The sequence below is a fragment of the Mustelus asterias genome, chromosome 8 (assembly GCF_964213995.1).
Source record: "Mustelus asterias chromosome 8, sMusAst1.hap1.1, whole genome shotgun sequence".
In the NCBI taxonomy this organism is placed as follows: domain Eukaryota; kingdom Metazoa; phylum Chordata; class Chondrichthyes; order Carcharhiniformes; family Triakidae; genus Mustelus; species Mustelus asterias.
The window spans coordinates 54839090-54864336 of NC_135808.1; the positions used below are offsets into that span (position 1 = coordinate 54839090).

A 25247-nucleotide genomic window follows, 5' to 3' on the forward strand; every position below is an offset into this window, starting at 1 on the left:
TGCTCTATGCACTGTTCTTATATCTTTAAAAAGTCTACTTCACTCTGATTTTTTTTTTTCACAAGTCGAATCACTTTTGTGCAATTAATGTTTTGGAACCAGATTTTTTTTTTTTGAAAGTAAGTCACCGAATTACTGAATGAATAGATTACAGCAGAAAGATTTTTGTTCACTAAACATTGTGGACAGCAGTTAATGGTAATCTTGGTCCAAACTGTGGCAATTTACAGATTGAATACCTACTGCAGTTTAGCTGGATGCATTTTGACATCCTTTCTCCTGCTCCAAAAGTGAACATTTCCACTCCGCACATTTTCCATTTCTGAGGAAACAACGTTTGTAAGCTTTTGCTCTTTCTCAGTGTCTAATTTGGCGACTCTCTCTCGGAGATAAAGAAATTATTTATATCCCGTTTGGAAAGTGGAGATGGGAGTGTAACCATCCTGTTGATTGTGCCATCCTTCCCGGAAAGTTCTCCCAAGGTTCCTAGAGGCCTGCGAGCAGCTCTGTTATCCGGTGCACAAAGAAGCAGGATTCCAAGGCTTGTGTCAGCTGTTGCCAGGCGGCAGTTCACGCTGACGTGTCATTTGAACCACAGGCAGAGCCTCGTGTCCCGGGAGCTGTTCGACTCAATCTAACTGTGCTGCTTGCCAGCACTTTGGCTGGCCACAGTCTACCCAAGCTCCACTTGAACTCCTGCAAGGCCGGAAATCCCTTTGTGCTGGTTGCCAATCCTGCACAGAGGCAAAGCTTTGAGTGTGTTATAATTTAGAGAGCTTTTGTTTTTGGGTGAAAAATGGGTGAGTTTGGGGGGAGGGAGGAGGAGAAAGCCAAATTTTGAAATTAAATTGCTGCATATTTTACTGGTGCACTCCATATTCCCAACAGGACTTTTGCTTCATCCAGATTGATGTTGAGCTTTGTACTGTCTGCTGACAATCCTGTTTCCAAATCCATGTGAGCAATTCTCCAAAAAAATTCCAAGTGTTGAATTCGCATAAAAACTAGAGTAAATCCCATTGGTTTTTTCCGCGGGAGTTTCAAAATGAATCTCCTACACTCTGTGTACGGCAGAGTGCACTCGCGTGAATCACTCCAAAAAGCCTTGGGTGGGCCCTATTCCCACTGGAGAGGCCGGCAGCATAGCGCTGAGTGGGCCACTGCACATACGCGGATCTGTTAGTGCTGAGATCGGTGCATGTGCAGTGGCCCGACACTGCCAGCCTCCCGATTACTGGCCAGCTCGACACACACACACACACACACACACACACACACACCCCCCCCCCCCGAACATGTCTGGGCCAGCCCCGAACGCTGGGCTCCCTCCCTCTGATCATGATCCCAATGCAGAGTGGCAGCAGGACCCCTACTCCCAGCGATCACCCCCCCTCTTGGCACTGCCTGGTGGGCAGTGCTGGGGGCCCAGGCTGGCACTGCCAAAGTGGCAATGCCCAGGGGGCACCCCCCTTACCCTGAACCTCCCTCCTCCACCCTTCACACTAGCGGGGTTCAGCCGCCAGCTGCCCACAAGTGGGGAGCCGGACTAAAACCCCACTGCAATGAACCACTCCTGGGGCGGGGGTGGGCAGAGATTTCCGTCCAGACGGATATTTAAAAGAGATTTAAATTAAGATTTGCATAATTTCTTCAGCTCTGTGCCAATTTCTGGCACAGAGCGGATGGCACCAGAAATCCGGCTGCTGGAGACTTGTGGAGGCTGTGGCGCCCAGCGGGGAGCTCACTAAACAGCCTTCGCTCGAGTCTCCCGGCCTGCTGCGCTGGATGGGAGTAACACCCCCCAATATGTTTAGTTAGATTGGGGTTTGACATTTTCAGTGTTTGAACACTCATTGTCAGAGCTTTCAGCTTTTCTATTGCAACTTGGTAGCGAGCTGCAGCAATGAAGAAAATCACACAAATTTTACTTGGATTAATTTTATACTGTGGGGAAAATAAAAATTGTGATCCCATATCATGCGTATTTGCTGTGCACCCAGTTTTGTGAAGGGAAGGAAGGCTGTGCCAACATGAGTTTCGTGGTGGTGCACTCTTGTTGGATGTCAGAGCTCTATGTGAATGTGTGCTATGGTGTTTCACTGTGAGCCTTGACTGGGGCCTGGTAAGCAAGGGAGTTTCCATATCATGCTGAATCTGGGAGTTGACTTTAACTCTTAAAGCCAAGACATAAAAGGTTTGTAACCTCTGGCTTCTAGAATGTGCACAAGTTATTCAATCTGACAGATGTTTTGAGGATCCAAGTGGGAGACTGAGCTGCAGTCAACTGCGTGTGTTTAAAATTAGCGTTTTAATTAATGTTTAACTTTTGTTCTAAAAACTATTTTTAAAAATCTCCTTGGTCAGACTGCCTTTTGCAGGGCTGACTTGCACCTTCTGCTTTTGCCAGTTTAACAGTTGCCACTTGTACTTTCACCAGTTTTGTCTCCTGTCAACTGGGTTCACATGTGAAGGAGATTTTCTGCAACCATTTATGCGCGTTCCGTCTAAGAGTTCTTTGAGCAAGCACGTGCTTAACCCAACAGCAGCATTGTTCCTCCTTGGGGTTTGATTTGTTTCATAGAAGCGCTTCATAGAAACACTAGCCTCCTGACCCGGTGGATTATGGAGAGGAGAACAAGAGAGAATAGCTTGAGAAATCCAGTATATAGTTATTGGAGTGCTGAACACGCAAGATCTAGTCTGTCAAACCTGACTGCTCTTATAAGCTTTGTTCCCCTTGCTCCATCTCCTTCCAAAAAATGCTGATATTTGCCCATTCCCATGGAACCAAAATGAAGTGCAGTCGCACTTGCCATGAAATGTTTCTCGTCATTTTCCCCACCTTATTTTCCTGTCAAAAGTCTCCTTCTGTTCGAGGCATTAACTATTTGTAGGGTACGGGATTCGCATACTCCACCTTGTCTGCAGACTAACAAAAGAAGTTAAAGATTGCATTAGATCAAATAAAGTGTCTTAGTAGGTTGCCGGAAAAAGTGGTAAACCCAAGGACTGAGAGCAAGTTTAGAATCCAGCAAAGGATGACCAAGAAACTGGTTTTTAAAAAAAAAAAGGGAAAAGAGGATCTGAATGCAAACTAGCGAGAAACATAAAAGTGGACTGTAAAAGCTTCTTTCGGGATGTGAAAAGGAAAAGATCAGCAAGGACAGATGTTGGTCCATTGCTGGCAGAGGCAGGATAATTTATAATGGAGAAATGGAGGATAAATACAGAAACTCTCCCAGAAATACTAGTGAACCAAGGGACTAGTGAAAATGAAGAACTGAAATAATTTGATAATAAAGAGGTTGCAGTCAAAATTAATTGGATTAAGGTTGATAAATCCCCTGGACTAGATAAGGTACATCGCAGAAGGAGGTGGCTGAAGACATAGTGGATGTATTGGTGATTATCTGTCAAAATTCTGTAGATTCTGGAAAGATTCCTTCAAACTGTAAAGTAGCAAAATTAACCCTACAATTTGAGAAGAGAGGATGGGGGAAAAATGGTAATCTATAGACTTGTTAGTTTGACGTCAGTCATAGGAAAAGGTTCAAATTGATTATGAAGGATGTGATAACTGAAAGATTAAAAAATAAGGATATGATTGGGCAGAGTCAACATGGATTTATGAAAGGGAAAACATGTCTCACGAACCTGTTGGAGTTCTTTTGAGGACGTTATTGTAATCTCTGGAGTTATCATTGACCAGAAACTACTAGACTAGCCAAATAAATACTGTAGCTACAAGAGCAGTTTAGAGGTGAGGAATCCTGTGGTGAGCAACTCACATCCTGATTCCCCAAAGTCTGTCCATTATTTACAGGGCACAAGTCAGGAGTGTGGTGGAATACTCTCCACTTGACTGAGATGAGGAGGAATTTCTTCACCCAGAGGGGGATGAATCATTGAGTTTCCACAGCACTCTGGCACAGAGAGTTCCAATCATTGAGCATGCTCAAGACAGAAATCAATAGATTTCTGGCTCGTAATGTTATCAAGGGATATTGTAATAGTGGAGGGGAAAATGGCATACAGATCAGCCATGATCTGTTTGAACAGCAGAGCAGATTTCTGGACCAAATGGCCCAATTCTCCTGTTTCCTATGTATATGAGCTGAACACTGAGAGTCAGCAGGCTGTTTGATCGCAGGCAACAAGAGTGGCAGAGCCACATTTGAGCCAAATCCCATCCTTGCCTGATGGTTAGGCTCTCGAGTTTCTCACCAAAGTCACTGAATTGTGAAGGGGTGGGGAAAATTTGTAAAATTTCCCACCCTTGATCCAGGAACACCAAACCTCTTGATAGATTCCTGACCTCTATCTCTGTTAATTCAGCATGGACTGCAAATTGAGCCTGCTCTGTGCAATTCAGCCGCTCACTCAGTATAAACCTATGGAGCTATCATGGAGTCTGCAGATGTGAATGTTCATATGTCCATTTGTCAAAAATTGTTCATTGAACCCCTAAAACAGTGCAGATAAATGTCAGCAAAACTACTTCCCTTAAATGTTACCTACCATTAAATGCTGAGCTTCTCTGACGACTGAAAATTGAATTTCATTTACAGACCAGAAATAGGTTGTTTGGCCTGACTATTCTATGCTGATGTTTAAGCTCCATACAAATCTTCCATTACTTTCTCCCTCATATATTTACTGAGCTTCTCCTTAAATGCTATTTGCCTCAGCTAAACCCCTTTGCCAGAGATTTCCACATTCCAACTACTCAAAGGATAAAAAGGATTCTCCTGACTTCCCTGTTAAATTTATTTATGACCCCTAGTTTTGGACTCGTGTATCCCTAGTGGAGACATTTTTTTTCTGTCTATCCTGTCAAACTTGTTCATTTATGGGCAGATAAGTAAAGTAACATTCCCGCCATTCAAGTGCCAGGCAATTACCCTCTCCAACAAGAGAGAATCTAACCATCACTCCCTGACATTCAGGGGTGTTACCATCATTGAAGCCCCCACTTTCAACATCCTGGGGATTACCATTGACCAGAGCTTAACTGGACCAGCCATATAAATAGTGTGGTTACGAGATCAGACTGAATGCTGGGAATAATGCAGCATGGAACTCTCTGACTCCCCAAAGCCTGTCCATTATCTACTAGGCAGAAGTCAGGAATGTTAGGGAATACACCATTTGCCTGGATGAGCGTGACTGCAATAATATTGAAGAAGCCTGACACCATTCTGGACAAAGTGGTCCACTTGATTGGCATCCAAGCCACCACCTCCTTGAATGTTCACTCCCCTGACCACGACGCTCAGTGGCAGCAGTGTGCCATCTACAAGGGGCACACGGTAGCACAGTGGTTAGCACTGCTGCTTCACAGCTCCAAGGACTTGGGTTCGATTCCCGGCTTGGGTCACTGTCTGTGTGGAGTTTGCAGGTTCTCTGCGTGGGTTTCCTCCGGGTGCTCCGGTTTCCTCCCACAGTCCAAAGATGTGCGGGTTAGGTTGATTGGCCATGCTAAATTGCCCCTTAGTGACCCGAGATGCGTAGCTTGGAGGGATCAGCAGGTAAATATGTCGGGATACGGGGATCGGGCCTGGGTGGGATTGTGGTCGGTGCAGACTCGATGGCCGAATGGCCTCTTTCTGCACTGTAGGGTTTCTATGATTCTATGATACAAGCTGCACTGTGGCAGCTCACTAAGACTCCTTGGGCAGCACCTTCCAAAACAGCAACCTCTACCACTTAGAAGGATAAGGGCAGCAGGCATGTGAGAACACCATAACCTCCTAAGTTCCCCTCCAAGCCACACAGTCTGAACTTAGAACTGTTCCTTCACTGTTGCTGGGTCAAAGTCCTGGCGCACACTTTCGTGGCTCTATGGGTATACCTACTGCAGCGGTTCAAGAAGGTGGCTCACCACCACCTTCTCGAGGGCAATTCGGCAAATGTTGGCCTCACCTGTGCCCCCACATCCTATTAAAGAATAAAAATAAAGTCCTTATAAAGGTTAATTGATTTCCTTAACATTTTCGTGTGTATATGCAGGTTTTGCTGGGAGTATGTGCCAGATTGACATTGACGAGTGTGCCAGCACGCCGTGCCAGCACGGAGCCAAGTGTATTGATCGTCCGAATGCCTTTGAATGTGAATGCAGCGAAGGTAAAAGCCAGTTAATGCTGAACAAAAAAAAGGAAGTGAAACTAAACATCCTCGGTGGTAGAACATTTACACTCCAGGAATGTTCTAATAGTCACATTTTTTTGGAATTACCCCACCTTTTCTGGCCTTCAACTTACAATACCCTTGTGTCACTCCCACCAGCAAAAAATTAATATCTGGTGGTTCAGGACTCCACATTCAGCCAATCCTGGAATCATCATTCATATTCTGACTGAAACTGGAATTTCTGCTTTGCTGCTGAAGTGGATTCCTCCTCCGCTTTACTTGTGCTTTCAGCCAATTGATAATTAATGCTACCTCGCAGCGCATTTCAGCATTAGGTTACTTGTCCTTGGGACACTCCTGAACTAAAATAACTTTCCCACACTTGGTTTTAACCGCTGCACTGCCAGAATTTTTTTTGTTTTAGCTTGCGCTCCCTCAGAGGTTCAGTCAGCCCTTGCTGCCTGTCACTTCCAGAGCCAGGACACAAGGTGCAGCCTTATCTTGAGGTTCTGCTGCTACATTCTCTTCCCAAAGCTAGGTTTTGCCACAATCCTGCCATGTACATCTTAGCTTTATTTATGATCAGTGGATTGACTGTTTGTTGGTGAACAATATATTTGGTGGTTTGAAAGGAAGTGCAAGTTCATGGGTCGGGAAAATAATTTGGCACATCAAATGACTTATTGCACAGGTACAAACTTCTAGTTCCAGAAGATCTTTTGGGAAGTGAAAATTTAGCAATTGGCATTTGTACTTGTAGAAACTAAACTAAAATATAGAAAGTACTGAAATAGATAAGAAAATTTAAAGGTGTTTATTTTTCCTTTCCCTCTCGCTCTTTCCCCTCTCCGTTGATTGAAAGGCTTCACGGGGACAAAGTGTGACATTAACGAAAATGACTGCCTCCCGGACCCCTGCCACTATGGAACGTGTAAGGATGGAATAGCCGGGTACACTTGCAACTGCACAGCTGGCTACAAGGGTCCAATATGCAGCGAGCAGATTGACGAATGCCAAAGTCAGCCCTGTCAGAATGGAGGCACTTGCTATGACCGTGTGAACAATTACGAGTGCCGCTGTCCATCTGGGACTTCAGGCAAGTAACATGTTGGAAGAAATGGAGTTTTAGTCCAGGAAAAATGTGGAGAAAACTGGCAACAGTCTGCCGTTCACTGCAGTTACCCCCTTGTTAATTTGGGAGGATGTGTCTTGGTGCAGCACTGTTAATTATTCAAGGTATTATTTTTATTCTCCACGGGGTATGGGCATCGCTGGCCAGCATTTATTGCCTGTACCTAATTACCCTTGAAAGTGATGGTGAGTCACTGCAAGCCAGGTGGCACAAGTACATCCACAAAGCTGTTAGGAACTAAGTTCCAGGACTTTGACCCAATGGCAGTGTGATATAGTTTCAAGTCAGGATGGAGTGTGGCTTGGAGGCGAACTTGCAGGTGGTGGTGTTCCCATGCATCTACTGCCCTTGTCCTTCTTGATGGTGTAGGTTATGGATTTGGAAGGGCTGTCCATGCTGATGAATTAATAAATACAGCCATTGTAGACAGGTGTGCAGTCACCAGTAATGTCTGTTTTGCCTGACACAGCCTAAATTTGGAAGTATGGAATCGATAATAGTGCTGCTAGTACTATGATGTTTTTCGACTTTTTAGCAGACATCACGGAGAAATCTTTACATAGCCATACTCGAATGATTACATTTGTTGCAGTTGTATCAACTGATCTTGTTAAATACAGCATTGCAAAACAGCAAGTGTGAAATAAATCTTGAATTTGAATGATCCTACAGGTGTCAATTGTGAGATTAACTATGATGACTGTGCGAGCAACCCATGTGACTATGGAAGCTGTCAAGATGGTATCAATCGGTACGACTGTGTCTGCAGCCCTGGTTATACAGGTAGGGGCAGGGTCCGTAAAAGCTACAAAATATAGATATGGGCTGCCACTGTTGGCACATGCTGTGGCCCTACTTTCCAACTTGGACCAAGTCACTAATGTCTCATTTAAAAAATTTTTTCAGCATCAAAGGCTTCAGGAGTGTATTTATCAAAGGGATAAAGTACTCCACACCAGCTTAACATGATCATTTGCTGGTGAACCCGACATTACGGCTGCAAAAATATTTTGTATTAACTGTTGAATACTCTGTGCACAATCTTTTTTTGTCTTGCCTTCCAAGTGCCCCACGTGCATTCTCGGCTGACTTATCAGTTTGTACTGGCTAGGACTGGCACCTTTTTGTCCATCACATTTAAAAAACTAGTCTAAACAAGTTGGCAGAACAAGAAAGAACTTCGATTAATATAGTGCCTTTCATGACTTGAGTTCACAGTGCCTTGCAGCCAAATAAAGTACATTTGAAGTATAGTCACTTTTGTAATGTTGGAAACATGGCAGCCAATTTGCACGTGGGAAACTCCCACAAACAGAAATTTAAATGTGGCCACATAACCCATTATTAGTTGAGGAATAAATCTTGACAAGGACAACAGGGAACTCTCCCTATTCTGCTTTGAAATGTCACAGGATCCTTTGCATACGCATGAGAAGGCAGGTGGGCCTTGGTTGAACAACTGGCCTGCAAGGTGTGCCACTACAAGTGCAGCACACACAAGACCACCCTGAGAGAGGCAGCCTAGATTCTGTGCTCAAGTCTCTGACTTGAACTCTCCTGACTCAGAGGTGAAAATGTTATCACAGAGGCACAGCTGACACTTGCCTTGGAAAAGACAAGAAGTTGGGTTGAAATATTAGATTATGGTTGGATTTCAGCATCCTTCGTGCTCCCATCCAACGGCATAGAAAAATAGACAAACATGAACAAAATTATACAGATCATTCATCAAGTACTTTGAGTATTAGACATAAATTCAGTGAAAGAATACAGGGGTAAAGTGGTAGGGAAGGTGGTATCTGAGATTGGAAAATGAAGAAACAAGATTCACTCTCCTAATTCCCATCCCACGCTATTTAAAAAAAAACACCCTCCGGTTCTGATGTTCTGTGCAATCTTCCTCGGAATCCATTCCACATCCACCAATTGTTTCTGAGTGTATGACAGTAGCACCTTTTGAAAGGGCATCTGATTTTCAACTGTACCTTGAGTATCTTTGAACTTACTGTGTTGCTTATTCTTGAGTGTCAATTTCACAGTTACTGAAATATTGGCACAATGTGGAGGACAGTCTTTATCTGGCTGTACAGATTACACGTTATGTTTTATAAATGCAGTTCTTGCAATGGATAATGCCACAGAAATAGTGCAATGCAATAATTTGATATTAATGATTTTTTTTCCCGTGTTGGTGACAACTACTTGGACAGTAATCAATGAGCTTACTGTTTTTGAAGGGATGATGGAGGTGGAATGGAAAGCAAGTTCCTCTGTGCAGTGAAATTATAAACCTATTCATTATAAACAGGTTTACAATTTCATTCCTCAAAGCACACAGGAAACCTTGCCCGATAGTCTCTAAAGTTTGGGCGGAGCTAACAGGTGCTCAGGCAGTGTGCTTTGACAGGAGTTCAACTCATGTCCATCAAGCTGACAAAAGAAAAGTTTGTGGTCACGTACCTTTAATTAGATACCAACAGAAGATGTGTACTTAATAGGTTTCTTCGAGCCACCTTTACTGCATCGTTTTATTTCGGAACTTAAATCCGTCACCAGTTTTTGGTTTCCTGTGTTGAAAATCATCGTAAGAAGTCTCACAACACCAGGTTAAAGTCCAACAGGTTTATTTGGTAGCAAATACCATAAGCTTTCGGAGCAATGTTCCTTCGTCAGATGGAGTGGTCTCTGTTCTCAAACAGGGCACAGACACAGAAATCAAATAGATAAAAAAAAGGAGCATTGCTCCGAAAGCTTATGGTATTTGCTACCAAATAAACCTGTTGGACTTTAACCTGGTGTTGTGAGACTTCTTACTGTGCTTACCCCAGTCCAACGCCGGCATCTCCACATCTTGAAAATCATCACCAGTGGCCAAGAGGCCAGGATGGTCATCCGCTGCTTGTTTTCTAACCCACCATTCAGAAGTGCAGAATAATTTGACTACCATCAAGTTAGGTTTTTGTTGAGCAAGTACGAGGCCTCCAGTTTTTCCTTTCGACCCTACCCCTGCCAATTGACACTTGACACCTGTCCCAGTATTTTGGACATTCCCCAAATTGTCAGGCTTGCAAGTTCAAGTATTTTTTTTGTGTTCCCACCCACAGGTCCCATGTGCAACATTGACATCAATGAATGTGGCTCCAACCCATGTCACAATGGCGGCACGTGCTTTGATAAAATCAACGGCTTTGTGTGCCACTGCCCTGAGGGCTATCATGATCCTCACTGTATATCAGAAGTGGACGAATGCAAGAGCAGCCCATGTATTCATGGCAAATGTGTGGATGGCGTCAACAGGTCAGCTTCCATAGTTTTGTCCTTTCTTTGCTCTTGTAAGATAACTACATTTGACTTTCAGTATGTTTGTTTTTGAATTGATATAGCTGTTTTCAAAGACTGTGCGGGGTGGGAAAGATGATGGGTGTGGATGGAAATCTCAAGTGTTGCTAAATGTTGGTTTGGCTGTGTGATGTTTAAATGTTCCAGTGGGCTGACCTGCGTGAATATGGTCACTTGAAAGCATGGCTCATTGAATTGAGGGGATGTGAATGGAGAATACATGTTTAAGTTTGCAGAGTGAATTGCAATATAAGTGAGCAGTTAAGGATAAAATTGAGGTGTTATTAATGTATGTGTAACATCCATTGGATTTCAGAGAATAACCACTAGGAACTTATAAACCAGATGGAGTACTTGGATTCAGGTTAGCATTTTCCTGAATTTTACATTCTCTCACTGGAAAGTTTTAGCCGGTGGCAGTGTAAAATTGCAGGAATGGGATTCCTTCTGAGTTCCTGGTTCGCTAACATTGCACGGAGATCTTATGGGCAAGGCTTTGGATGGGAAGCCATCCCTAATTAAGGCCCTTAAGTGCCAATTAAGAATCTTTTTTTAAACTGTCAAGTTAATTTACTGGATGAGTGCTTGAGTATCTGTTTCAGAACTTAGCCTCACCTCTCTTGGTGTGAAACGAAGGAAGCTGGCAATTAAATCAGTGAGAGTCATGCCTTGCTTGTTGTCAACATTTTCTGCTACTTTTTTTGTTTTTGCAGTTACCAGTGCATTTGTGAAGCTGGTTGGGCAGGAGTAAACTGTGATGTGGACAAAGACGAGTGTGAGTCGAACCCTTGTCAACACGGAGGAACCTGCGCGAATCTAATCAATGGCTACGAGTGCACATGCATGAAGGGCTTTCAAGGTGAGAGAGGGGCAGTAAAACTTTGACTTAACGCAATAAGCAAGGTTGAATTCAAAGCTGAGCATTGAAGTTGCTGATTCTGATGATGTGGAACTGTACTGACTTGTTAGAATTGTCATAGAAACCCTACAGTACAGAAAGAGGCCAATTGGCCCATCGAGTCTGCACCGACCACAATCCCACCCAGGCCCTACCCCCCATATCCCTACATATTTACCCGCTAACCTACACATCTCAGGACACTAAGGGGCAATTTTAGCATGACCAATCAACCTAACCCGCACATCTTTGGACTGTGGGAGGAAACTGGAGCACCCGGAGAAAACCCACGCAGACACGAGGAGAATGTGCAAACTCCACACAGACAGTGACCCAAGCCGGGAATCGAACCCAGGTCCCTGGAGCTGTGAAGCAGCAGTGCTAACCACTGTGCTATTGTGCCGCCCAATTGTAAAGCATAGAAGGGTGCCATTCAGCCCATCAAATCTGTGCCATCCCTTTGAAAGAGTTATCCAATTAGTCCCACTCCCCTTTGCTCTCCCTATTGTCTTGCAAGTGTTTTCCATTTCAAAGGAATCCGAAAAGTTACTCTGGGAAAAGAGGTTTTCGCGTTTTCTTAAGCAGCTCTCCTGTTCTGTTGGGCTTCATGCTTTTTCTCACCGGGAATGAATGAATGACTGGGTGAGATGTTCATTAAAGCTTTTAGAAGCAAAATATGAATCCATCCATTGTTTGTTGTGTAGGTTCCTCCATCATGTGCTATTCTCGCATGAGGAGTGGGCTATTAGCGCTGCTATCGATGTGATCAAATCTCCAGAAACAACTACCCCAGGATGTGTTGAATATTTTTAGGCAGTCTCAATTTTTTAACAATTATTCATTCCTGGAATGTTAACATTGCTGGCAAGACCGGCATTTATTTCCCTACCCTAGTTTTCCTACTCACCACTACCTTAAATCGTTGCAGTCCATGTGGTGAAAAACTCCCACTGGAGGGAGTTCCAGGATTTTGACCCAGCAATGATGAAGGAATGGCATTGCATTTCCAAGTCTGAATGGTGTGATTTAGAAGGGAGCTTGGAGATGGTGGTGTTCCCATGTGTTTGGTGCCCTTGTCCTTCAAGGTTGTGGAGTTTGAGAGATGTTGCCTAAGAAGTTTTAATGCGTCACTGCAGTGCATCCTATTACTCATACATCTGCATCTGTAGTATGTGTGAATAGTTAGGCATGCAAATGGGGTGCCGATCAATGCTTGTTGGGGGAGTGGGTGGGGGGGTTCCAGGGTATGGAGCCAAAGATCCCTTCTAGACATGGGTCCACAGTGCCAAGACATCCCAAGTCTGCTGCAGTCTTTCTCATCAAACCTCTGGAGCCTGATGTGGAAATGAGGGGGAAAATGTCACAATGATAATGTGTGCAGTGGTCTTCTGCTGTTTGGTCAAAAGCACGTTATTGGGGCAGTGTAGCAAACTTTTTATTCTGCATCCGCACCACCTGTGCCAGGCCTCGGGTGGAAATTCCTGGTCTGGGTGCCTGAAATGCCAAAATTCCATTGCCTAAAACTAATGTCCATCACCTTGATGTGTACCAACAAATGTGAAAAAGGAATAATATTCTTTCCCCCTCTTTTCTGAATCTCAAGGCTTCGACTGTCAGATCAACATAAATGAATGTGCATCAAACCCTTGCTTGAACAAAGGAGTCTGCGTTGATGGAGTGAATACCTACCACTGCATCTGCTCCCTCCCATATACTGGTAAGAACCAAAAAGACAAAGAGGCATCATGGGGAGTTGCGCTTTTGCTTGGGTGGTCCTTTATAGGTGAGAGTCAGTTTGAGAGTGCTGACTAGGTTCTTCTGTGCTGTGCCTGAGGATCAGTGGTGAAATAGAATGATATCTTGACTGGAAAAAAAATTCTTGGCTGAATAATGAACTGAGGCCACACATTACCTTAAACGTCCCTGCTCCACGGAGGTGTGTGCTTGTGGGTTTGAGTGCACGAGTATCTGTTTCAGGATTCAGTCTCGCCTCAAGCCAGAAGCAAAGTGATGTGCCACAGCGCCCTTTTGAGTTATTGCCTGATTAACAGGCCAGGCCCAAAAGTATTAAATTTCCACATCAAGCAGTCTCAAACTCCTTGTCTGTTTTTATTAGTTTACTGTGTGTGAACCAAGTTCAGTTCTTTAAATCCATTGGAAACTCTTTCCGATGCAGGTGTAAGAGTTGTTTCGGGACAGGGATATTTTATGTTTCCCTTTGGACAGGGTAGGGCAGGGAGTGAGCCAGCCTAGGCATATGCCTGGGGTTAGAGAAGGGGATCTCTGTCTTCTAGCTAGGTGTTAATGCCAATGGCCAGAGTCAAGTCACACAAAATATGAATTGACTTCACTTGCTTTGTAAATCAAAAAGATGTGTTTGGTTAGCTGATTGTGCGGGAAGTGGATAATGATGCTTGAATAGGGAGAGGAAATAACTTTTTTTAAAATCTGCCAGGGAACATATCCATGGTAGTCAAGTGAAGACAATGTGAAGTTTAGTGATTAAAGATCTTCAGTTACTAAGTATCAGGACAGTGAGAAGCATAGTCGATTTCATGTTTCCTCTCCAACACCAAAGTCGATTCCTGCACTGTAGTGCTCCTGACTCAGCTGTTATCAGCTGCTCTAGCAAGGGCCGTGGGTGCACCCAGAGGCATTTGGTTTTTTACTTCAGTAACATTGCTTTGTAGCTCTACGTACTGGTTGACTCGAGTCGTAGAATTTTACAGCACAGAAAGAAGCCCTTTGGCCCGTTGCATTTGGCCGGCCATTAAGCACCTATCTATTTTAATCCCATTTTCCAGCACTTGGTCCTTGGCCTTGTATGTTATGGCGTTTCAAACCTGTCCACAATCTACAAGGCACAAGTCAGTAGTGTTGTGGAATACTTTCCACTTGCTTGGATGAGCCTGAGTCCAACTCTAACAATGTTCAAGAAGTTTGATACCATCCAGGACAAAACAGCCTGCTTGATTGGCGCCCCATCCACAAACATTCACTCCCTCCACCTCCAGTGCACTATGGCAGCTTGGTGTGCCATCTACAAGATGCATTCCAGCAACTCGCCAAGGCTTTTTCTAAAGCTCCTTGTAAACCCATAACCTTGAACAACGAGAAAGATAAGAGCAGCAGATGAATGCAAACACCACCATCTGCATGTTTCCCTCCAAGCCACACACCATCCTGACTTGGAGATATTCTCATTCCTTCACTGTTGCTGTGTCAAAATCCTGAAACAACTCCTGGCAGCACTGTGCATGTGCCTACACCTCAGGGACTGCAGCAGTTCAAAAGGGCAACTCACCACCAGCTTCTAAAGGGCAGTTAGGATTCAATGCTGGCCTAATTGGCTGTGCCTAAGTCCTGTGAACAAATGTTTTTTTAAAAAAATTAATTGGTCAAGTTTAGCACAGGCCTGTCAAGTCTGTATCTGTGGATTTTAATATGCACAGCTGCCTATTTAATGCTGCTCGCTCTCCATCCTCTCCAATCTCTCTCTTCAAGCAACTATCTAACTCCCTTGAAACAATATTTGTTGATTATGCTTCCATTGTTGAGGCAGATAAGTCTGCGTGTGACTGGTTTAGTCTGGCTTTACTGATGGGAAAGGTGGCTGCAGGCCTTTCCCAAGCATTCTGAAGGTGCAGATTACATTTATTTTTGAACTATAACATTGCAGTGCCGAGTTATCGCACAGATTGTTTTCAAACCTTCTGGTTCATTGTGCATATTTCCGATTAGATTCTCACCCAGTTATGTGCCTGTGCTGAGGTCACTGTTGTTTGGCTGGTTTATTATTTCCCATTTTCTAAAACCAACCACATGTGGCTATTGTAGTTCCAGACTCTTAAAGCTCCTCTTGTTTTTTCCTAGCCAGTGCAGTCCTTCTCTCCTCCTCCACCGCCCCCCCCCCCGCCCCCCCGACCCCAAACAGCAACATCCTTTCTCTAAAGCCTTTGTGCCACCAACAGGACTGTGATTGGCATTTGAAAATTGGTATTTCTAGAATCAAACCGAAAAGTAGACCATTTGGCCCATTGTGTCAATGCCAAGAAACTACAAAAGGTCGTGAATGTAGCCCACTCCATAATGCAAACCTGCCTCCCATCCATTGACTCGGTTTACACTTCCCATGCCTCAGCAAAGCAGCCAGCATAATTAAGCATCCCACGCACCCCCGACATTCTCTTTTCCACCTTCTTCCTTCGGGGAAAAAGGTACAAAAGTCTGAGGTCATGTACCAACCGACTCGAACAGCTTCTTCCCTGCTGCTGTCAGATTTTTGAATGGACTTATCTTGCACTAAGTTGATCTTTCTCTACACCCTAGCTATGACTGTAACACTACATTCTGCACTCTCTCATTTCCTTCTCTATGAATGGTCTGTTTTGCCTGTATAGCGAGCAAGAAACAATACTTTTCACTATGTTAATACATGTGACAATAATAAATAAAATCAAGCCAATACAAGCCAAGTCTGTGAAATTTATCCTCATCGTTTTGCCAAAATCCTCATGCAGCTTCCCCTTTGCAACCTCCTTGTTATGAGAACCTCTTCAGGGGTGGAGCAATGCAGAAAAACACTGGTGACCTGACAAGAGGTCTTTAAGATTGTGGAAAGGTTTGATAGAGTAGACATAGACACAATGGCTGGAACTTTACCGCCCTGCCCGCCACGGGAATCGAAGCGGGAAAGGTCAGTTGACCTCAGGCGGGATTTTACAGTTTAGGGACAGACGAGGCTGTAAAATCAAACCCAATGTTTCCATATGTGGGGTGTTGAGAACTTGTCAGCCATAAATCCTTAAATATAAAATGCTTGGCAAGAAGCCCAGAGGGAATTCAGGAGAAACTTCTTTATCCAGAGACTGTTTTGAATGTGGGCTTCTCGATCACATGGCGTGGTTGAGGATAATAGTGTAGATGTATTTAGGGAAAGTTGGATAAGTACATAAGCGAAAAAGGAATAAAAGGCTATGTTGATAGGGTTAGGTGGAGTAAGGTGAGAAGAAGCTTGTGTGGAGCATATCAGTTGGGCTGAATGGCCTGTTTGTGTGATTCGCTACATACATTCTCTGTTTGGAGGTGGTGGTGTATTGGTAAAGTTGCAGGACTAGTAATCCAGAGTCCCGGACTAGTGCTTTGGAGACACAGATTCAAACTGCACCATAGCAGCTGCTGGAATTTAAAGTAAATTAATAAATAGCCTCAGTAATTGCAATCATGAAAATATCAGTGAAAAACTCATCTGGTTCACTCATGCCCTTTAGCGGAGGAAATCTGTCATCCTCACCCAGTCTGGCCTACATGTGACTCTAGACCTACAGCAATGTGGTTGACTCTTAACTGCCCTCAGAAATGGCTGAGCAAGTCACTCAGTGCAAGGGCAATTAGGTTTGGGCACCAAATGCTTGCCAGTGATGCCCACATCTTGTGCAAAAATAAATTTTTAAAAAATTATCTACATACTGTAAATTACGGAACCCGGCCCAACATTATAAAGACACTTGACTTTTTGGGCCTTTCCTTCTCTGCAGTAGATTTGTTTTTATTCATTGTGGAAGTTGGGTTAGTTCCCACATTATGCTGTGTGTGTGCGTGTATAACACATGCTTATCTTGTAGGTCGGAGTTGCTCAGTGGATATTAATGAGTGTGTAACTGACCCGTGTAAAAACGGTGCTATTTGTCAAAATACTCCTGGGAGCTACAAGTGTCAATGTCTCCCTGGCTACATTGGAGTGAACTGCGAGACAAACATCAATGACTGCAACCCCAGTAAGTGCTTTAAAGACTGATTGAAAAGAAGCCACCTAAACTTGATTGTTTACTTGCTGTTTTGAGGAAGTTGCATGCATTTCCATCATGTGTCTTTGATCACTTTGCCATGTTCCGAAGTAATTTGTGAAATGTGGTTGCCGCTGTAATGTAGGAATGGTGGCACCCAGCTTACATAAAGTAAGGTCTCAGGAACACCAGTGTGATAGTGAATCTGATGTGAATTAAATGTTGGGCAGCACACTAGGCAAAGCCTCCTATGCTGTTCTTCAGAATAGTGTTGCAAGACCTTCATCTGCGAGGGCAAACGGGGCCTCGTTTGGCATCTCATCCAACAGGCAGCACCTCTGACAATATTTAACTGAACTGTCGACCTCAAATCTCCGGACTGGGGGCTTGAACGCTCAACCTTCTGACTTTGAGGTGAGAGTGCTGCCCACTGAGCTAAGGCCAACACCTTTATTTGTGCTGAGTTTTGGTTCATAGGTAATGCAGGTTAATACATGGTTGGTAATTTGTGTGTGATGTGATGATTCCATAGGTCCATGCCAGAATGGAGGCTCCTGTATAGATGGTGTCAACATGTTCTCATGCAACTGTTTGCCAGGGTTCACTGGTAGCAAATGCCAGCAAGAGATAAATGAGTGCTTCAGTAACCCATGTCTGAATGACGGGAACTGCTCCGATTATGTCAACAGTTACGTCTGCAAGTGCCCGCAAGGCTTCAATGGGATTCACTGTGAAAACAACATACCTGACTGCACAGAAAGGTAAGAGAAGAGAGAGACTTGCATTTCTTTCATACCTTTCATCCTCGCAAGGTGTCCCAAAGTGTGTTACAGTCAGTGAAGTACTTTTTGAAGTTGGTTCACTGTTGTATGTTGGAAATGTCGCAGCCTATGTGCACATAGTAATACCCCACAAAGAAGACTGGTAATGACCAGCTAATCTGTTCTTAATGATATTGGTTGAGGAACAAATATTGGCCAGGAAACTGGTGAAAACACCTTTGCTGTTCTTTAAATAGTTCCATGGATTATTTTAGGAACACAAACTTGGTTTAACATTTCACCTGCAAGACAACACCATCAACAGTGCAGCACTCTCTCAGCATTGCATTGAACGCTAATCTAGGAGATATACTCGCATCACTGGAGTGGGACTTGAACTCATGACTTTCTTTCCCATAACCTTCTGGCTCAGAGGTGGTAATGCTACTCACTGAGCTATGGTTGACACACAGTAGGAGTGAAGGGAAGGGTTGGGTTAGACATATGTACATATGAATTGGGAGCAGGAGTAGGCCCATCTGCCCCTGGAGCCTGCTTCACTATTCAGTAAGATCTTGGCTGATCAGATTGTAACTTCAACCCCACATTCCATCTTAAATGAGTGACCACTTATTTTTAAACAGTAACCACTATTTCTAGATTCTCCCACGAGAGGAAATATCCTCTCCATATCCACCCTGTCAATACCACTAAGGATCTTAAAGGTTTCAGGGTGTACTCTTCTAAACTCTCGTGGATACAAACCTAACCTCTCCAAACTTTCCTCATAAGGTGACCTGCACATTCCTGATATTAGTCTAGTAAATCTTCTCTGAACTGCTTCTAACACATTTACATAGGCACAAGTTGTTGTTCTGATAAATCCTAAAGCAAGCTTGAGATTCCAACACTCGAATGTCAGGGCTCTCAAGTCATTACAGCCCAGTTCTCTGCTTTCAAAGAGGTAACGTAGTTGAAGGAAGCCTGATCTGTTGCTGTCTTTGAGCAAGCTTTTGTTGTGCAGTTACATGATTGGTAAGAAGCTCTCTGGGAACTGGAACTTTGTACCAGTGTTCTCCGCTGATCCCGGTGCTCACTTACTTCGAGTTCCACAGAAACGGGGTTCACGAGTTTTGCCAGTGGTTGAGAGATTGGATTTGATGACATAAACCCAGAGAACCAAATCGAGTAGGTGTTTGAGACATGCTGAGGTGGGGTACAGCAGCATGCAAGTGCTGTTGGGAACTCAAGATCTAAGGTTACTGCTCACTGGGATAGAGCATCCGAACATCATCTACAGGGAATTACTATGGAAATATTTTCTAATTCCTGGCCATCTCTAAATTTGGAACAGAGGACAACAGCGAGTCAATTTCAACCAGACTATTTCCTCCCCTTGTAATATTGCCCGGGGTATGTTTTGGGAGAATACAATAACTATTTTATTGAAATCATATTTCATGGAGGACCTTGGTTTATGTCAAGTTTAAAATATCAGATTATAAAATGGCTGAAGAAGATCATCAGTCCCTTGAACCTGCTCTGTCATACACTTGGGTCACAACAGATCTGACCTCAAATTCATTTTGCTCCGTATCTCTCAATGCCCGTGCCTATCAGTTTTGAAAGCTGCATTTGACCCCAGCATCTGCAATTTTTGGGGTCATGTGTTCCTGATTTCTGCGTTTTCTGATTTCATCCATGAATGGCCTCGATCTTAATTTTAAAGGATTTAAATTTTATTCTAAATTTCTCCCCATCAGAGTTTCCATATTCACCCTGTCAAATCTTTTCAATGTTTGAAACACCTCACATAACTGATTTTGTGGCTTTTCTCTGTTTATAGTCATCAAATTCCAAGCTGGGAGTAGTTATTAGTTCTGAGGACTGCAATCGGATGCCATGTTGTAATGTGCTCTCTATGAAGAGCTTGGTTGGCCTAGAAAGGACTTTGCTACATGTGATGAAGGGTTAAATTGTGGGGATGAAGAACTGCAAAAAAAACCCCCACATTATACTGTAATAAAAGGAGCACCTGTGAAGAGTGTCATTCAGCAAAGCAATTCACTGTCTTTGGGTTTTTCCAGAAATGACAGGCCCTCACATTATGAGCTAAAGATGAGACGGTTTCATCCTACAAATATTTCTGGAGGGCTTTGGCACAAGAGATGAAAAGAAAGCCAGGCTGACAGGCCCGTGTTGGAGGATACAGCTCGGGGGGGGGGTGGGGGAGGGGGCAGGGTGAGAGAGAGAGAGAGAGTGTCTGAGGGAAGAGGATTCTTACACATTGTTCCTGCATTCCTTTTCGCCATTAATTTCCATTACCCTGCTGTAAATCAGCCGAGACTTGCTGCAGGCTGTACTGCCAGTCACTAATCCCTCAAAGCAGCTTGAGAAAGGGGGGTCGGTGGGGTGGGGGAAGGGAAACAGAATTCTGTTGTGTTCCTCTCTCCTGATGTTCACTAACCATTCGAGTACTGGCAACAAAGTTCCAGGGGGATGTCAGGTGTGTGCCCAGGTGCTGGCAAACAGGGAGCAGAGGAAATGTTACTCTCTCATCTTATCCCAGCCATTGAGTGTTGCACAATGAACTATCTGTCCCTTACAAGTGCCTCTCGGCCCTCCCCTTGCCAAGTTAGCCAGAATTTGTCTGGAGCTCCCCTTGTGTGACAATGATAGTTTTCTCGAGTGATATGTCATCCACAACTATTCCGTTTTTTTAACCTTCTTATTCTTCCCCCATCCCCAATTATTTTTGTACAAAAACTTCAGTGGTCGAGACTTCTTAAATTAATTTTCAACCACTGCCTGAACTTGAGTTGTCTTTCCCATGTTTACTGCGGTTGTTGAGGCAGAATGGATTTCCTCTGTTTTTCGTGTGATGTCTTGTCCTGCGCAGTTTGTTCCCCTTTCCACTTTCATGTACCAGGGCGTCTGCAGAAATTTTCAAGTGTAAATGCCTCACATTTTAAAGCAAGTTCATTGCTTTGTGTGCACCAATCCCACCCAGGACCTATTCCTGTAACTGCATGTATTTACCCTGTTAATCCCCCTGACACTAAGGGACAATTTAGCATGGCCAATCCACCTAACCACATCTCTGGACTGTGGGAGGAAACCGGAATACATAGAGGAAACCCACACAGACACGGGGAGAATGTGCAAACTCCACACAGACAGTGACCCGAGGCCAGAATTGAACCTGGGTCTCTGGTGCTGTGAGGCAACAGTGCTAACCACTGTGCCATCATAGATGGGTAATCTGGGTGGAGAGATAGTGTAGAATGGTGGCTGCTTATAAACCCCAGTGCAGATGGACCAGGTTATCAAGGACAGAAAAAATGGGAGTAAGTGACTGGTTTTAAAAAAAATACATGACAAATGGCATTTTGTGGCAGGATCTTTATGTAAGTCGATGAATTCTTGGTTTATATTGTCACCAGGAGATGTGTTTTTCAAATGTCATTTCGCAGAATTGGTCAGGTTCCTTGTCTTTCACCAGCTCCTGTTTCAATGGCGGAACTTGTGTCGACGGTATCAACTCGTACTTCTGCCACTGCCAGCCTGGCTTCACTGGTTCCAACTGCCAGTCCGACATCAATGAGTGTGATTCCAAACCGTGTCAAAACGGAGCTACCTGCATCGATGGGTTGGGAGGTTATCGCTGCACATGCCCCTCTGGATACTCTGGTAACAACTGCCAGGTAAGGGAAGCCCATTGGAGATAGCTGGGGGAAGCGGCTAGACTTTATGACTGTTGTAACTGTTTCATCTTCAAGTGGGCGCTTCCATTTGTTTGTTTGTTTAACCAGAAGTTTCCCCAAGGTTAATGTAAAATCTGATATATTAGTTAAGAAGAATGAAAGGACTTGAGTTTATGTATATATTTTTTTGCATCCGTATTTATTGAGGAAACGGGCATGGAGTCTACGGAAATAGGGCAAATGAGTAGGGAGGTCATGGGACCTTTACAGATTAAAGGGGAGGAGGTGCTCGCTGTCTTGAGGCAAATCAGAGTGGATAAATCCCCAGGACCAGACAGGGTATTCCCACAGACCTTGAGGGAAGCTAGTGTTGAACTTGCAGGGGCCCTGGCAGACACATTTAAAATGTCAGTCTTCACGGGGGAGGTGCCGGATGATTGGAGGGTGGCTCATGTTGTTCCGTTGTTTAAAAAAGGTTCCAAAAGAAATCCGGGAAATTATAGGCCAGTAGGTTTGACGTCAGTGGTGGGCAAGTTATTGGAAGGTGTGATAAGGGATAGGATCTACAAATATTTGGATAGACAGGGACTTATTAGGGAGAGTCAACATGGCTTTGTGCGTGGTAGGTCATGTTTGACCAATCTATTAGAGTTTTTCGAGGAGGTTACCAGGAAAGTGGATGAAGGGAAAGCGGTGGATGTTGTCTACCTGGATTTCAGCAAGGCCTTTGACAAGGTCCCTCATGGGAGGTTAGGTAGGAAGGTTCAGTCGCTAGGTATACATGGGGAGGTAGTAAATTGGATTAGACACTGGCTCAATGGAAGAAGCCAGAGAGTGGTTGTGGAGGATTGCTTCTCTGAGTGGAGGCCTGTGACTAGTGTGCCGCAGGATCGGTGTTGGGTCCACTGTTGTTTGTCATTTATATCAATGATCTGGATGATAATGTGGTAAATTGGATCAGCAAGTTTGCTGGTGATACAAAGATTGGAGGTGTAGTGGACAGTGAGGAAGGTTTTCAAAGCTTGCAGAGGGATTTGGACCAACTAGAAAAATGGGCTGAAAAATGGCAAATGGAATTTAACGCAGACAAGTGTGAGATATTGCACATTGGAAGGACAAACCAAAGTAGAACGTACAGGGTAAATGGTAGAACTCTGAAGAGTGCCGTTGAACAGAGGGATCTGGGAATACAGGTACAGAATTCCCTAAAAGTGACATCACAGGTGGATAGGGTCGTAAAGAGTGCCTTTGGTACATTGGCCTTTATAAATCGGAGTATCGAGTATAAAAGTTGGAGTGTTATGGTAAGGTTATATAAGGCATTGGTGAGGCCGAATTTGGAGTATTGTGTACAGTTTTGGTCACCTAGTTACAGGAAGGATGCAAATAAGGTTGAAAGAGTGCAGAGAAGGTTCACAAGGATGTTGCCGGGACTTGAGAAGCTGAGTTACAGAGAGAGATTGAACAGGTTGGGACTTTATTCCCTGGAGCGTAGAAGATTGAGGGGAGATTTGATAGAGGTGTATAAGATTTTGATGGGTATAGATAGAGTGAATGCAAGCAGGCTTTTTCCGCTGAGGCTAGGGGAGAAAAAAACCAGAGGGCATGGGTTAAGGGTGAAAGGAGAAAAGTTTAAAGGGAATATTAGGGGGGGGGCTTCTTCACGCAGAGAGTGGTGGGAGTGTGGAATGAGCTACCGGATAAAGTGGTAAATGCGGGGTCACTTTTAACATTTAAGAAAAACTTGGACAGGTTCATGGATGAGAGGGGTGTGGAGGGATATGGTCCAAGTGCAGGTCAGTGGGACTAGGCAAAAAATGGTTCGGCTCAGACAAGAAGGGCCAAAAGGCCTGTTTCTGAGCTGTATTTTTCTATGGTTCTATATCACCTTTCACCACCTCACCATATCCCAAGGCATTTTACAGCCAATTAAATACTTTCCTTGAAATTGAGTCACAAAACTTTGGCACGAATTTATGCACCACAAGGTCCCAATGTTGGTTGAAGGATGAAAATTGGCCAGTATATCCAGTCTTGGCTGCACCTTTTATTTTCCCTGAAAGGGGGAGTGAATAATGAAAATAAGTTAATGGGCCCGATTTTACCATCATGTTGTGTCCGTTTTTGGGAGCGAAAATTTGGTAAAGCCGGGCGTGAGGTGAATAGCGCGATCTGCGCCGATTTCCCCCGCTCCAAGGCCCCAAAATGGCCACGATCAGGACTGTGCCCAAAATGGGCACAAAGGCCATTTAAATACATTTGCATGCATTTAAATTGACTTAATGGGCTGCATGCCCAACTTTACCGGCACTGTCCTCTTTACCACCGCATTCGCCCATCCGGAATCAGCACGACACAGACATGCTCCATGTAAGTCCAGTTTGGGCGCTCCATCAGTGAGGGTTAGTGAGGAGGTAAGTGCTGAGTGCGTGACGGCTCTCTGCTTGAGATCATTGGGTGGGGAGGTGGATCCGGGTGGAGGGAGAAGGTGGGTCCTACAGCGCTCTGCTTGAGATCGATGGGGAGGGTGGAAGGTGGGTCCGCTGCCACTTTGCCTGAGATTGGTGGGGGGAAGGGAGGAGGGACCCGCGATTGGCCTGGGGTGTGGGGAATAAGGGGGTCAGTAATGTTGTGGGGGTGGGACAATGTCTGTGGGGGCCAGGGGGAGGCATTATCTGGCTGGGAGGGTTGTGGCAGGGGAGCAGCATTCTGTCATTTTTTTTTTCTGCGCATGCGCAGTTGGAGGCACCGGTCGGAGCTGCAGGGTTTTGGATGTGTTAAGCCCCGCCCACAGGCTTGTGCAACACGATTCGGACTCGCTGATATTTTTGCAGGCAAAGTGTGTATGGGGGCGCCTCCAGAACAGGTCTAAAAGTTGGATCTGAAACACTCCCAATTTCAAGTCCACCCAGCACTGAAAATGAAAATGGTAAAATAGGGCCCAATATGTTACTTTGCAAGTGTCTATCCTGGAAAGTCAGTTGATGGAGGGCGATAATCAAAGCAAAATACTGTGGATGCTGGCAATCTGAAATAAAAATAGAAAGTGCTGAATAAACTCAGCAGGTCGGGCAGCATCTGTGGAGAAACAGAGTTAATGTTTTGAGTCCATATGACCCTTCTACAGTGTTCAGATGAAGGGATAATACTGGAGCCAATCTTTACTCAGTCTTCCATTTGTTTGCCGAAGTAAATGTTACAAGTATTCAATTCGTAGTTCAAAACACCACTGTTTAAATAAGTATCTCTTTTATATGTGCTCAAATGAAACCTGAATCAGTGACTGACCTGCGCACAATCAAAGGCAATTAATAGCAAGTCCCATGTTATAAAACAAGTGATTAGCATGCTTCGCTCATTAAGTTTTTTTCCTTTGCTTTATTCATAAGATGTAGGCATTGATGGCAAGGCTGGTATTTATTGCCTATCGCAAGCTGCCACAAGGAGATACTTGACACGTCTGAGTGGCTTGTGAGGCCACTTCAAAGGGCAGTGAAG

General features: G+C 44.3%; 1 protein-coding gene across 2 annotated transcripts in view; it reads left to right on the forward strand.

The window, feature by feature from the left end:
* LOC144497167 (uncharacterized) overlaps positions 1 to 25247 on the forward strand; it is a 146976-nt gene that overhangs the window by 83064 nt on the left and 38665 nt on the right. For both annotated transcript variants that reach the window (XM_078217971.1, XM_078217972.1), the window contains 9 exons: positions 6010 to 6123; positions 6992 to 7225; positions 7934 to 8044; positions 10366 to 10558; positions 11314 to 11459; positions 13102 to 13215; positions 17123 to 17275; positions 17817 to 18045; positions 21548 to 21749. In XM_078217971.1, the coding sequence (XP_078074097.1) occupies positions 6010 to 6123; positions 6992 to 7225; positions 7934 to 8044; positions 10366 to 10558; positions 11314 to 11459; positions 13102 to 13215; positions 17123 to 17275; positions 17817 to 18045; positions 21548 to 21749 (1496 nt within the window). The remainder of the gene's footprint in view (positions 1 to 6009; positions 6124 to 6991; positions 7226 to 7933; positions 8045 to 10365; positions 10559 to 11313; positions 11460 to 13101; positions 13216 to 17122; positions 17276 to 17816; positions 18046 to 21547; positions 21750 to 25247) is intronic.